General features: G+C 38.4%; 1 protein-coding gene across 1 annotated transcript in view; it reads left to right on the top strand.

Moving 5' to 3' along the window:
* Positions 1–13,435, top strand: part of SLC49A4 (solute carrier family 49 member 4) — a 71,133-nt gene that overhangs the window by 42,809 nt on the left and 14,889 nt on the right. Inside the window, exons 5-7 of the mRNA XM_074828745.1 lie at positions 1,604–1,712; positions 2,341–2,408; positions 7,325–7,452. Of these exons, the coding sequence (XP_074684846.1) occupies positions 1,604–1,712; positions 2,341–2,408; positions 7,325–7,452 (305 nt within the window). The remainder of the gene's footprint in view (positions 1–1,603; positions 1,713–2,340; positions 2,409–7,324; positions 7,453–13,435) is intronic.

Genomic DNA, 13,435 nt, shown 5'->3' with positions numbered 1-13,435 from the left:
AAAGTACTTGCCCCCTCAAAAGTAGCTCTTTAATGAAGACGAGGTTCAGATAGCCAAAGATTTTGAATATCGAGCAAGTCTTGTTTTGGAAGAGTGCATTCAGACTTGTTCCCTCTTTGCAATCTATGACATGGCTATACGGGCCCTTTCCCTTTTATTTTATTCTACAGATGTTGAATTAGCTTTTACGTGGATAGTATTAAATAGCGTCAGAAAACCTGCTTAAGAGATGCCAAGATGATACAAGATAGACTAGGATAAGAGGAATATGACATTCTTAGGAGAGAAAAAAACATGGTCAGGAAGACAGCAAACGCGTTAGCATTCAGAGAAATATAAGCAGTGTGTAGAAGAGCTGAAACTTTGGGAGTTGTTTTTCTTTACATTAAAAAACAAATCTGACATGAATGATATTGAAAGAGGAGGGTATGTTCATGTGATAGAAATGTGTTATTCAAGAAGAGGATGTGTGAAAAAGAACAGTGCAAAAAAACACTGGCTGGTGTGCTGTGCGTGGATCTTCTAGGGGAGTAAAACAGCGTAAGCTGCAAACCTCTGAATGTTTTGGAAAGTGTCTGAAGCTCTTTCTCTCCCTCTTTGTAACTGTGTGCTATCAAATTGCCGCTGCATGCCAAGGAACTGGTACTGATCAGGATCAATTTTATGTAAATCGTTTGGGAAAGGGGGGAGCCACATTTTGTGGTTAAACAGATATCCCATGGGATAACCTTGGAATCACCGTAAAATCTTTTCATTTTAAAATATCACTGTTGCAGAGTCCAAAGTATATTTTTCTGGGTTTATTCCCAAATTGAAACATTTTTGATGAAAAGTTGGATGTCTCTTAGCAAAGATTTCGCATTTGCTTTTGGTTACGGTGGGTGGGAGAAATTGGTGGTGGTATTTGTCTGCCAACTCCTGTTTAGCTGTGTACGATGAAGATGATGACACAGCTTTGACTGCTTCGTTTTCACTGAATACTAAAGGTTGAATAAGTTTAATTGGAGGAAAAAGCAAACACATTGACTATTTAGAGCAGAATATTATACTTGTCTCTGGTTTTTGACAGTTCAAACTGTCAAAATTTTCCCCTCTTGCAGCTGTGCCCATCTCATTCTCAGAGCTCTCCCTGCCTTTCACCAAAATTAAGAGAAGTAAAACAGTTAAAAAAAAAAAAAGTACAATTCAAAAAGTATGAATCTCTGATTTTATTCTTGAAATAGGCTTTTTGTCATTTAAATTAGTGCTTATTGTTCCTAACATACACCTAGGCTAAGTAGGTTGCCCATGCAAATGCATGGAAGAATTGCTTGCGGAAATGAGAAACACATGAGCCCAGCGTGTTACAAAAATCTTTGAACTATGTGGAGACACTGGCTTTTTTATTATCACAGTGCTAAGGCAGTAACATCTCAGCCACTGGAATTTCAGTGACATGGCCAGATACCTTTCTTGCTTTTCCTGGCTCACTCTTCCTTCATACCTCTGCTATTTTTCTTGAGGGGCAGAACGTAGATTCTAGGGTGTCATTTACTCTAGCAACTAATCTTGGTGCAGTTTCTAATATAAGCTGCAGCTAATTGCATATATTTTGTCTTCACAGCAATTTCCGATTCTTGATGATTGCTTTAGCCTATGCTATACCACTGGGTGTTTTCTCTGGCTGGTCTGGTGTTCTGGATTTGATATTAACGCCAGTTCATGTAAGCCAAGTAAGTATCTCCTGACTGATAATCAGCAGCTATTTTGTAAGTGGCATGTTTTTATTTTGCACTGGCATATAATTTTATCGGGTTTTTGTGTTTAAGCTGCTATTAATCCATATGGACCACTTTTCTCCTGAAATTTTAAGCAAAATAAACTGTAGCTTTTGCATCCCAAACTGTAATGATTCTCCTTGCTGGCTCTCTACCAGTGGTATTTCCAGAACGATACCCACCTTTTGACAAGAAGGAGGAGGCAGGTAAACAAAGGGGTGTATTGTTGGCTGCTGCACCTTTAGTAAAAAACCAAAAGTTTTTACCAAGTGGAAAAGATGAAGTGAGAAGAGGATTTCTAAGCTTTTGATAGAGTGTTATTAAAATCCAGAGGACATTACTCAGATTCTATAAAGAGAGGGCACATTTAGGGCATAGGCTACTTAGTCATACTTCCTTTTAGTGAATTTATTTCCTTTTGGATATCCTAGAAAAAGTCTTGCCCTTCAGGGGCCTGTTGCTAGCAGTTTGCAGCTCCTGCATACTGTTTGTTTTGAAAGCAACATCTTACCATCTTATTTTCTCAGCTTTAACATATTTCTCTATGTTATGTTTTGTTTTGTTTGTGTTTTTTTCCTGTCAGGTAGATGCAGGCTGGATTGGATTTTGGTCTATAGTTGGAGGTTGTGTTGTTGGCATAGCAATGGCAAGGTAGGAATAATTACATGTCCTTCTCCATTTCTTCAACTGTGATTGACATTTAGCTTATCCTCTTAATAGCATAACTTGTTTTCTCTCAACTTCTAGAAACTTGAAATGGAAAATACATTCTGGGGTTATGATGTGTTTCTTGTAGAGCAATAATTTGTATATTCCATGTTAGTGGTTGTTGGGGGTTGAGAACCCCACATGTGTATACCTCAATTTGGCAGGTCATACTGTTACTCCTGACAAGTGCTTCCTGTATGCTTCTTTTAAACACAGTTCTTGCGAATGCGGCTGCCTGGTATGAAGGAGAACCCGTTGTAGCACATTTGGAAAGCATTGAAGAAATTAGTCTGTCTCCTTCCATCAACGCTTTTGGGCATATTGATGCCCAAGGGGATATTGGAAGTGTAGCACAGACAACCTACCCACAATAACGTCACATTCCTCCACAAAGAAATTAGTCTGGGCCCATTTTGGCTGGGTTCCTATATGGCCTAACTATTTTTTGCTGTACTGCTATGGGCTACAGTGTGGGTGTACCCACACTTTTTATATATCCAAACACAGTCCTCTCTGGCCATCATGAATGCTGATGACACGGAGTGTGGAAAAGCAAGAGATGGACTGTCTTTCCAAATGGCTGCTGCTTTTTCTTCATTGAGACTCCCTTTAAAAAAAGGCGGTGGGGGGTAGGGGGAGAAAAAGTCTTTCAGGAGGTACTTGAACAGTGAGTTTATAAAACTGATTAAAACCAATCGCATGTTCCCCTTGCATCATGATATCTGGCTTCTCTATGTCCACTCTTCAGACTCCAGTTCTGCAATGAGTTTAGCACAAGTTCAGGGGTCTGTTATTGTTGCAGTCATTGTGGGATTGTGGACCCAGAGAGGCATCTTTTTAGGACAGAAATTGAACCTCTCTTTTTTTTTTTTTCTTTTTTCCCCCCCCCACTTGCTGTGCATCACCAGAGTACACAATGCATAAAGAAATGTGAGGTTTCTCATCCTGACATTTTGCAGGCTGCCTAGCAACTGCAACAGAGGGAGAGGAAAAAACTCCTGACCTAGGGAAAAGAAACAAGCGCTTCCCTCCCATCTGTTCCAGATGCAGGCCAAAGGATTTAATCTATTGCAACAAAGTTCCTCTAAAAAGAGTTGCTTTTGATTACCTAATTTTAGATACAAAGTTTTCTCTCTTGGAGAAGTAGATGTTTAAAACCAACTGCTGTAAATGACACAGGTGCTGTAGCAGATTACATGCTGAAGCAGGTGGAGTGCCAGTTTAATCTTTTCCATCATGAGTTAATCTCTGGCATATTTGCAACATTTCAATAGTAGAGGGGCACCCTTAGCAGCTCACTTAACTTTGTTAGGAGAGAATCTGCTGACTCAATGCCAACATGCAAATCTCAATCTTTATGGTAAATTAATTTATTTAATATATTGCCTGGGTTAAGTTTCAGGAAATGCTGACAGTCTCTTTAACTGCTTCAAAATTGATTTCAAACCTTGTTGAATACCAGTATTTTGTAGCATTCAGAGCTTTGCTTTTGAGTAAATTAAAAAGATACCAACAGTCTGTCTCCAAATATGTCTTTCTAACTTGGGCGATACACAGTTCAAATGGGAGGGTTTGCATACAGAAAGGGAGGGAGGAGGTGATTTGTCACTCCTGATGGATGACTCTCCCTCCTAGGCCTATTCAGCATTTATCTGTGTAGGGTTGAATCAATGACGAGTCTGACTGTAATCTGCTGAAAGTTGTAATTAGGAAAATTAAGTAATGATTCTTGTCAAGGCTGACAAGTTGATGTATTTCAGTGTCAGAACTGTGACTTGCCAAGCAAGCAGCTCTCTCAACCACCTCTTAAGAAGCTGTTGGGTTTTGGGGGTTTTTTTTCCCTTTTTTTTTTTTTCTTTCTGCTAATTTACCAAAGCAAAATTGGTGCGGTTTAGGAATTTGTTCCTTCCATTTTTGTTAAGCAGATTCTACCATTTAGAACCGTAACAACCTGAGCATTGGAGCATTTGGTCCTGCATGTCACAATAGGTGTTAAATCATTCATATTTAAAGTAATGCCCAGTTTGGAAAATTGTTTATCTATCTCATTTTCAAAATGGTGCAAGTTTTTCTCAGCACAATACATAAATCCTCATGCTCTCCACCCACTGCTGTCCTGCAAGCCATGAACTTATATATGTTTAGCTAATTTGTGTGATGCATTTTTATAATTGAAAAGCCTTGGGCTATTTTGGGCAGCTGGCAGGTGCTGTACCCTTTGCTGGCAGCTTTCAAACGATACTGGTTTGAAGAAAAGCAGTGTCAAAGAGCAACATTCATATCATTGTATAGGAACATAAGTCTATTCCCTTTTCTCACAATTTTTGGTTTTTGCCACATTTGCTAATGATCATAGACATTTCTGAGGTTTTGTCCTCCACAGCTCAGTTTTTCTTCCTGCTTTTAACCTGCAGTGTAGTCAAAATGCTGAAACTTTATGACATGGTGATAATTTCCTTAGCAACAGCGTTGTCAGCAATGCAGGTTTGTGATTTTAACTGTAGGATTCAGCCTAGGGCTGGATTTGCTGGGTTGCAGGAGACTGTTGCCAGCACTCGGCTCAGAGGTCTGTGTCTGGGTAAGTATCCACACCTTCTCTCCTGGTGTGCCTACTTTTTAGCATCTGCAGACATCCCCTTACATGCTAGATGATGTAGAGGGATTTAAACAGAACAGAGGGTTTTGAAAGCAGTTACTGGGGTCAGAGGATAAAAATAATTTCTCTCAAGTATTCTGAAGAGTAGACCAGATTTACAGTTGTCTTTATTCTCCTGTAACCAGACAGGAAGCAGAAGTCCCTCGATTACCAAGTTCAGGCTAGTTTGCTATGTCATTTTTTCCAATTATTTCTGTTGCTGGCTGACTTCAGTAGCTGCATAAACCTTTAAGTTTGTATTTGACCCTTCTGGAGTCCTGTGATATCTGAGAGCTCCTTGGAGCACACTGCTACCACTGATAACCAAACCAGGATCTTTGTGTCAAAGAGAGTTGCAGCTGTTCAGTAAAGTTAGATATTTGCTCCACTTAACTATCTTGAATGGTTTAGTTGCATATCATCCTTCCATCCCCTCATATCCCTGGTGGTAGGACAGAGACAGAGGACACCCTAGAGATCCCTTCCAGATCCGTTTTCTGTGAATGTCCCTTCCTGAAGACTGATGCTTCTCTCACTGTGTTTCATTAGACGGGATATTTGTAACTGCTGTTGCCCCTAAGGAGACAGAATAGTGATGTTGTCTGCTGGCAGGCAAAGCAAGGAGTCTCTCTGGAAGAAGCCAAAAGTTAACACTTTGAGATGCATCTGAGAAGCTTTTAAAATTGCTGATTTTGACCCCAGTGATCCCAAAGAATAATTAAAGAAACTGGCAAACCACTGAGAAGAGGTGATCCCGATTGCTGGATTTGGATTGTCAGGAAAAAACAACAGTAGCAGCTAACCTCTGACTATTGGAGATTAATGTATAAGCCACTTGAACACTGCAGTCATAAACTTTTAAGATTATATGCAGCATTGATCTTCCGCTACTGCTTATTGAATTACTCACTGCTAAATTCAATGTGGAATTAAAGCACAGGGAGAATCAAAATAAGAGAAAAGAAGTGGGGGTTTTTGTTGTTTATTTTGATTGCATTACTTGTACATCTCTTACAGTATATGAGGAGCTGAGGTTCTTAGCTCTCAAAATGTTTGTAGCATTATCTGTTTTATCAAGTAAGCTATAAGGTATCTGCCTGTAAAGTGGTCTTTGTCAGGGCAGAGAAGGCAGTTAGCTGACAGACAGATTTCAACATGGAACAACCTGAGTGGATTGTGCTGCCAATTGGCCTAATCAAGATAGGAGGCTATGAGGGCAGAAGACATTTTTTAGAAACACATACCTAACCTGTCTGGCCCAAAATCGCATCTCCTAAGCAGGACATTATAGAATATTACTGGTGGATAAATGACATTGCCTTTTCTAATATATCTTTTTTCAGTAGCTGTGTTGAAATCCCTTTTGAAAAGAGCAGTTGCACTGATAATTGTGCCATGTGAGTGCTGCTCAAATGCATTATGTCTCCTTGAAAGAAGAAGAAAAAAAGATGAAAAGAAGCAATTGTACCATCAGGTGGTACAAAGATCATATTTCCCTTGGTATAACAGCCACACTGCCCAAGGACTTGTGGGGCTGTCCTCCCCCAGACTGTCAGTGGGGCATGTGTAGGAGAGGAGTGGCACTAAACTCCTGGTTTCTGGAACATTTCAACCCAAAACAGCCACTGGCAGAGTGATCGCCTGTGTAAAGAGTTCCTCCTTTGCCTGAGCCACCAAGAGCTTGATTGCCAATGCATCCGAGGGTTCAGAAGCTGTTCCTTGTCATCTTCGATCTAGGGATTCTGGTATTTGGAGTTTGTCATTTCCCACAGGAATGAATCTTGACACTTAACTATGTCTTGAATGAAATGCAGCAGCCTCCTCATATGCTAATTGAGTGGTGTGTCTGCCAAGGGAGACTGGCAAATGCTGACAAAACAGCGATGTAAGTAGTGGTGTGATGTTGTGTCCAACAAATGCAGAAGAAAAAAAAAACCCTTCCTGTATACCAAGTGTTTTCACTTAATGCCTTGAGAATTGTTCTGGTTTGGTTGTTATTTTGTGACAGCTGAAAAATCCATGGCTCTTCAGCTTGACAGCTAGAAATATCACCATTCTATAAAAATGCCTTTTTTTCTATTTCTGAAAATGAAAAATGATTTTTAAATTGTTTCTATAGTCTCCAGAATGTTTAATGAGAATATACTGAATTAATTGTCAAGCATCACATTTAACTAATATGAAAATTGCATTTGTGCTGTTCTGATCTATGCTTTTATTTTAGATTTGCAGATTTTATCAGGGGCATGCTGAAGTTTATACTGCTGCTGCTTTTGTCCGGAGCAACATTAGCATCAACCTGGTTCACTCTCACCTGTCTAACTAGTGTCACTCATCTGCCTTTAACCACAGGTATCAACAATGATTTTAATTCCTGTTATTTATAATTGGGATTGCATGCAAATATTTGCAGTCTTAAATTAATTACATTATAACCTGGTTTGGTATCTTTAGTAATACAGTAATTTTACCAAGACAAAAAAAATGTTTAGAAAACCTGTTGAATCTGAAATATCTTTACCAGCTTTGAATAACTTCATAAAAAGATTAAAAATAATGAAACTCAATAATAAGAACCCAGAATATGCATTTGAAATTGATTTTGGGAATGACCGTTTTTCTATTTTGAGTGTTTTGGAATAACAGAGGTGAGAAATAAACCAAGAAAAATCAGATGAATGGGAGTAGCCTTGCGTCTAAAAATCAGTGACATGTCTGGGAATTTAGGGTTTTGAAACTTACATTAATTATTGGAAACATGTGGTGCAGTTCAAACCAAGGTGACCCATAGTATTTTCAGCCATCTAAATCTATCCCTGCACTGTGCTGTCCTCTTTTTTTGCACCTGCATGCAGGTTCAGGGAACTGTTCCAGCCCAAAATTAACTCAGCCTGTGCCTCAAAAAGATGGGGATAAAAGCTATTGGCAGGAGTGGGGGAAAAGCTCAGAGGTCTACTCAAGCTGCCAGCAAGCTGTACCCTACTTGCAAATTAGCACTGCTTAGTCCTTCAAAACCTGTCCTTCACCTTACTATCTGTACCAAAGGATTGATCCACCCATGATTCCAAGACCTTCAACAGAGTAATGATTTACAGTAAAACCAAGCCATCGAGATTTTAAAAAATATTTATTTATTGAAGAATTCTGTAAATCCATTTTAAATAAAGCGCCATCTTTGTTATAGGCAAGTTTATGCATTATAGGAGAAATGAAAATTGTTTTTTTCCCATTTTTAATAAAGAGTTTGGTGTGAAGAGTAGTATATAAAGTACTGGTTTACTCAAATTAACTTTGAGTTTCAGTAAGTGTCCTTGGTGCGTTGCATATGTCACAACTGTAAACTAAAGTGGGTACAGCAAATTGAAATACATGATCAATTCAGGAGAAACACCATCTGGATGGATAGGTCAAATTTGTGATTTATCTTGAGATTTTTTTAAAAAAAATCTGCTTAAATAAAACACAATTTAATCAATAAACAAATCGAATTTCATGGTGGCTATTGTCATACGAAATGACTACACTTTTCCAACAAATCTAAAATAAATGCAATAAAAGCTTATTTCTTGTGCTTGCCTGCTTCATCGCTACAAGCCTGCACTAATGTAAATTTTTACAGTAGCTCTATCCTCTGAATTGATGCAACAAGCCAAACACATAAATGTCCCTTCAAGTCTATGCATAAGAATGAAGCGAAGAGGTTTCAAGAGGTGAAAGTCATTATGTGTGCATTCACCAATGATCCAAAACAAAACTGATGGAGCTCTGTCTCTGATTTTATTTTACTTTTTTGTAAAGAACTCAGCATGCAACATAGGTTCTAGAAGAATTCTTACCTGTTTATAGCATATAGGTGCATTATGGTGTTTTTTTAGAAAGGTGATCCACTGGCAGGACATAAAAGTATGTAAGGTATTTGAGGTTTGATATAAAGTATCCTAAACTAGCATCCCTTGATAAAAATTTAGGGATTGGATTGTTCTTTTCATGCAGTTATTGTTTCTTTTAAAATGGATGATTCCTTAGATTGAGTTGTAAATTAAATTTTAGAGTTTTCTGTCTGTGCTGTTCTTATATATGTCACTGTAAATGTTGAACCCTTTTCTATAAAACACAAGCTTGTTTTGAATAGAAATGCCAGCAATATGGTGCATTCCTCAAAAAAAGGCAATCTTAAGCATCAGGGCCCAATGTGCAGCCACCAAATAAGATCTCTTTTTTCTTCTGTGGCATAATGTTTAAACTTCATAGATAGGCGGGGGCAGGAGGGGTTCATATCAGCCTTTTCTCATTAAAGTTCATATAAAATAAATGCAATGCGCCCATTCAATTTAGATCCTTGTACACAGAAAAACAGTGGTATATCTTTATGAAATATGCTGTTATGGATGAAAACACACAAGCTATTTAAGCTAATTTATAGGACTTCATGCTAGATTATTCCTCAATGTAATGATGCAATATGATGATGACCTCCACATTCCACAGTAATTGGGAGAAATGGTACATTTGAATTGATTTGGATGAATTTTTTTTCCTTCTTTTAATTAAAAGTTTGAGATGTAGAGTATATCAAAGTATAAATGTAGGTCAGATGCAGGCCATTGGCTGGCAGCTTTGGGAAGTGATTTGAGATAGCTGGTTAGGGTGAAAGTCACTCTGCGTACTCAGTGGACCAGTGTTGACAGTGGACTTCCAGGTAGTTATGCTCTGTGTGTATTTGTAGAGCTGGAAGATACACAGAACAAAAGCATTGTGGGTTTTTTCTTTTGTTTTTTGGTTTGGGGTTGGTTTTTTTTTTTTTAAAGAAGTGGTCCATGTAATGCTTTATATCCCAGAGCATCCTTGCAGACATCACTGAACACTTGCTGCAAAGCAGGGATTGTTGTGCTCTTGAGGGCAACAGGATTTGATGTTGCTAGAAAGCTAATAGGCTCTCCATCTTCTTTGTGTCCTGGTGACCTCCATGGGTGCAGGGCCCAGCCTGCTCTCTCACCACGGGCTGCAGGGGGTCTCTGCTCTGGTGCACCTACCCCCCTCCCTCCTCCTTTGTTCCACTGACCTGGGTGTTTGCAGAGGTGTCGCCCTCACAACTCTAACTCCTCCTCCCAGGTTCCCCTTCTTAAATGCATTATCACTATTTGTCTTGGCCTTGGCCAGAGGTGGGTCTGACTTGGAGCCGGGGAAGCTCCAAGAAGCTTCTCACAGGGGCCACCGCTGTAGCCCCCTCCCCTGCTACCAAAAACCCTGCCACACACAAACCTAGCACACTGGCCCAGGTGTTAAGGCAGGCTTAACCCTAGAGATAAAGGCTGGTTGGAGAACATGGTCATTCGCTTCATCTCACCTGACAGCTGCTTGATCCACAAGTGAAGTTTGCATCCATAGGTGGACCTTGCCAGTGGTTCCCCCAGGCCCAAAAATAGTCTTTAGCATGTGGATATTGTGTGGCATACATGCCCGTTCCCCTCTTCTGAAAACCCCCTGCCTGTCTCTCACCTGGTCTCCAGAGTAAGCACTCAGATGGGAATGTTCACATGCAAGTAGGCTTCTGAAATGCTAAAAAGATGAGAGAGTTTGGCCAATTACTCACCCTAAAGGAAATGGAAGAAAATCTCCAAAGACTCATTTTAATATACAAACAACCAACTCTCCTCTTTTAATCAGTATTCTTTGTAGCAGTTATAGTAGTGTCTGGTTTAAATATTGGGGGAGGAATTGTATTTGAAAAAATGGTCACAGCAAAATGTTTTTCCTGCACTTGTTTGTGTAATATTCTCCTAATTCCTTGTAAATAGGCACGACATCATCTAAAGATATTTCCTACAAAATGTAATTACTTAGAATGGGGACCTTTAATGCAGATATTAAAAATCAATGACTGCTTTGTGTTTTCTTTAAATGATGCTGTTTGGCATTGTTTGTATTGTGTAATGCCTGCATTGCTCTGCATTATTGCCACAGAGCAAGGCAAGTTTTCTGTCACTTGCTGACTTCTTAATATATCTCCAAAAGATTTTATAAAAAGTGTATTTGGAGTCATGTGTATGAATTTTCCACACTGCCAGTGTGGAAAAAAAAGAAAGCAAGGCAATAATCATATAGTGCCATCATAGCTACTATATCATCTGTCTAAAACAGCTCTCATCAGCTAATCACAGTTCTTAAAAACCCTTGATTCTGGAATTGGTTTACATTTTAAGCAAGCTTGAATTTTCTTTTAAGAAATTTTAATTTTAATGTATATTATTTGCATTTTCCAGCAAGTTTCAAAGACAATTTAATGTACACATTGAGCATTAAAATAGTTTTCTCCATTGAATTCCCAATGCAGCTGCTGATCTGTTTCTCTGTGCCAAGTTCATTGTTAGTTTGCTTTGTACTGAACTTCATTATGTGAATTTATGTACAATGGGATACTGTGACCCAAAATAATTGTGTAAGGCATTGTAATGCCAGTTTCAGTATCTTGCCACTTTGTATTGCTGGTAGTATCTCTGGATACAAATACTAGCATTTTCCAAAAATTGATATGCAATGCTAGTTGCTTGCAGCTCAGTTTGAATGTTTTCAGCATAGCATATCAAGAATATTCTAATATTTATAAGCACATTCAGCAGAATTTTGCTTTACAAAATCTATTCTAGTGCTGCATGGCAGATACTCTGAATACGATGGCAACTCCATGAGTTGATGAATATGTTTAGGTTAAGCGGTCTATACTTTATTTTTCAGGTTCAACAGATTGAAGATTATAAACACATCTGTCTCCCTGTCCTCATCTACAAAGCACAGTATTGAAAAAGAGAGATGTTAATTATTTAATACTGATTGTTTTAGTCTTTGAGTTTAATTTCTTTACTATAAACAAGATGTGCTTGATAAATATAAGGCAGGGGGACCCAGAGAATAAAACAGTGACCTGAAAACATTTATTTCTCTAGCTTCAGCATTAACCTGCTTATGGCTGTGGGCAAATCATTACCCACACTCCTGCTGTGCTTTTCCCACTCATAAGATGGGAATAATGACATTTGTCTTCCTGAAGGCTTCTGTAAATCCACAGATAGAAGACTGCTTAAAGAAAAACTCATTTAAGGGTTTTATTTAAAAACAGTTTAAAACACCAGTGTTAAATAGTGTACAATGCTTGAAATTTGGGAGGAGCATTTCAGGGATGAATATCTATAAATCTGTCCATTTTAAATACCTATCAATAGCAAGCCTCAAATATTGTATGATTACCAGCACCTCACCCACCCCACCCCACCCCCCTTTCTTTTTTTTTTGGAGGCTCACTCAGTAATTTCTTTGCATTTTAGTTCTCCAGAGTGAGTGCTCTGCTTTCAAAGTGAGTTCCACTTGCTTTTCTCTTGGGAAGTATATAGAACAAATCCAATTTGATCAGATTTTTGGTTACTTTCATAACTATATCATGAGATAAGAATTTGATCAGTGCATGCTGGGATGGAAATCCAGGCAATGAAACATACTGATGTTATAAACGTGCACTACAGGGACATCCTTCTTCTATTGTGTTTTTTGTTCCTATAAATGAATTACAGTAAAATTTACTATCTTACCTTGAGGGAGTCACATTTCTTATGGAAAAATTAAGGGTGACTTCTTCCATTACTATTCTTACCATGGCCAGTAGCAAGAATTAAATTATAGGAAAGTTTCATTCCACTTTAACAGACTTTAGAGAGTTTAGTAGGAACTAACTTTGAATTGTTCAGCTCATTCATGGGGATACTAAAGTACTAAAGTCAACGAAACATGCATCCACATGAGACATTATCCTTTCAGTTTGGCATTTGGGATACTGTTATAATGAGTAATAACAAAATGCCCAAGATCTCCGTAGGTTTTGATTTAAATTGTATGCTGCACCCAAGAGAACATATTCAGTTGTATTTACTTTCCTGTTTATCCATATGAAATTTGTGTGAGTCTTGGCTCAGTTTGTCTGAGAACTGTTACAAAATGTACAGAGTTCAAGAGTTTCTGGCAGAAGACTTTGGAAGAAGATACTGTACCACCTGCTTGCACTTGATACTACTTCGGAGTATCTGCATTTCCTTTGTAAATTTATCTGCAAAATACTTTTGCTTTTTGAAGAAATGGTAATATTTCATATTCTTTGTTAAATATGAGCCAAAATGTACGTGCCAAAGGGTTGATAAGAACTGTTTACATCAGTGGAGGTCCTTCCATTAATTTCAGTTGAGTTTGGATTGGGCTCTGTAGTTAGGCATTTAGTGATGGTATAATTTAAGAGTAAATTGCTAAACATGTTGCAGAACATCCTGGGAAGTTCTGGGAACTTGTTTGG

This window comes from Strix aluco, chromosome 6, assembly GCF_031877795.1.
Source record: "Strix aluco isolate bStrAlu1 chromosome 6, bStrAlu1.hap1, whole genome shotgun sequence".
Classification (NCBI taxonomy): Eukaryota; Metazoa; Chordata; class Aves; order Strigiformes; family Strigidae; genus Strix; species Strix aluco.
This window is presented reverse-complemented; position numbering and strand designations above follow the sequence as displayed.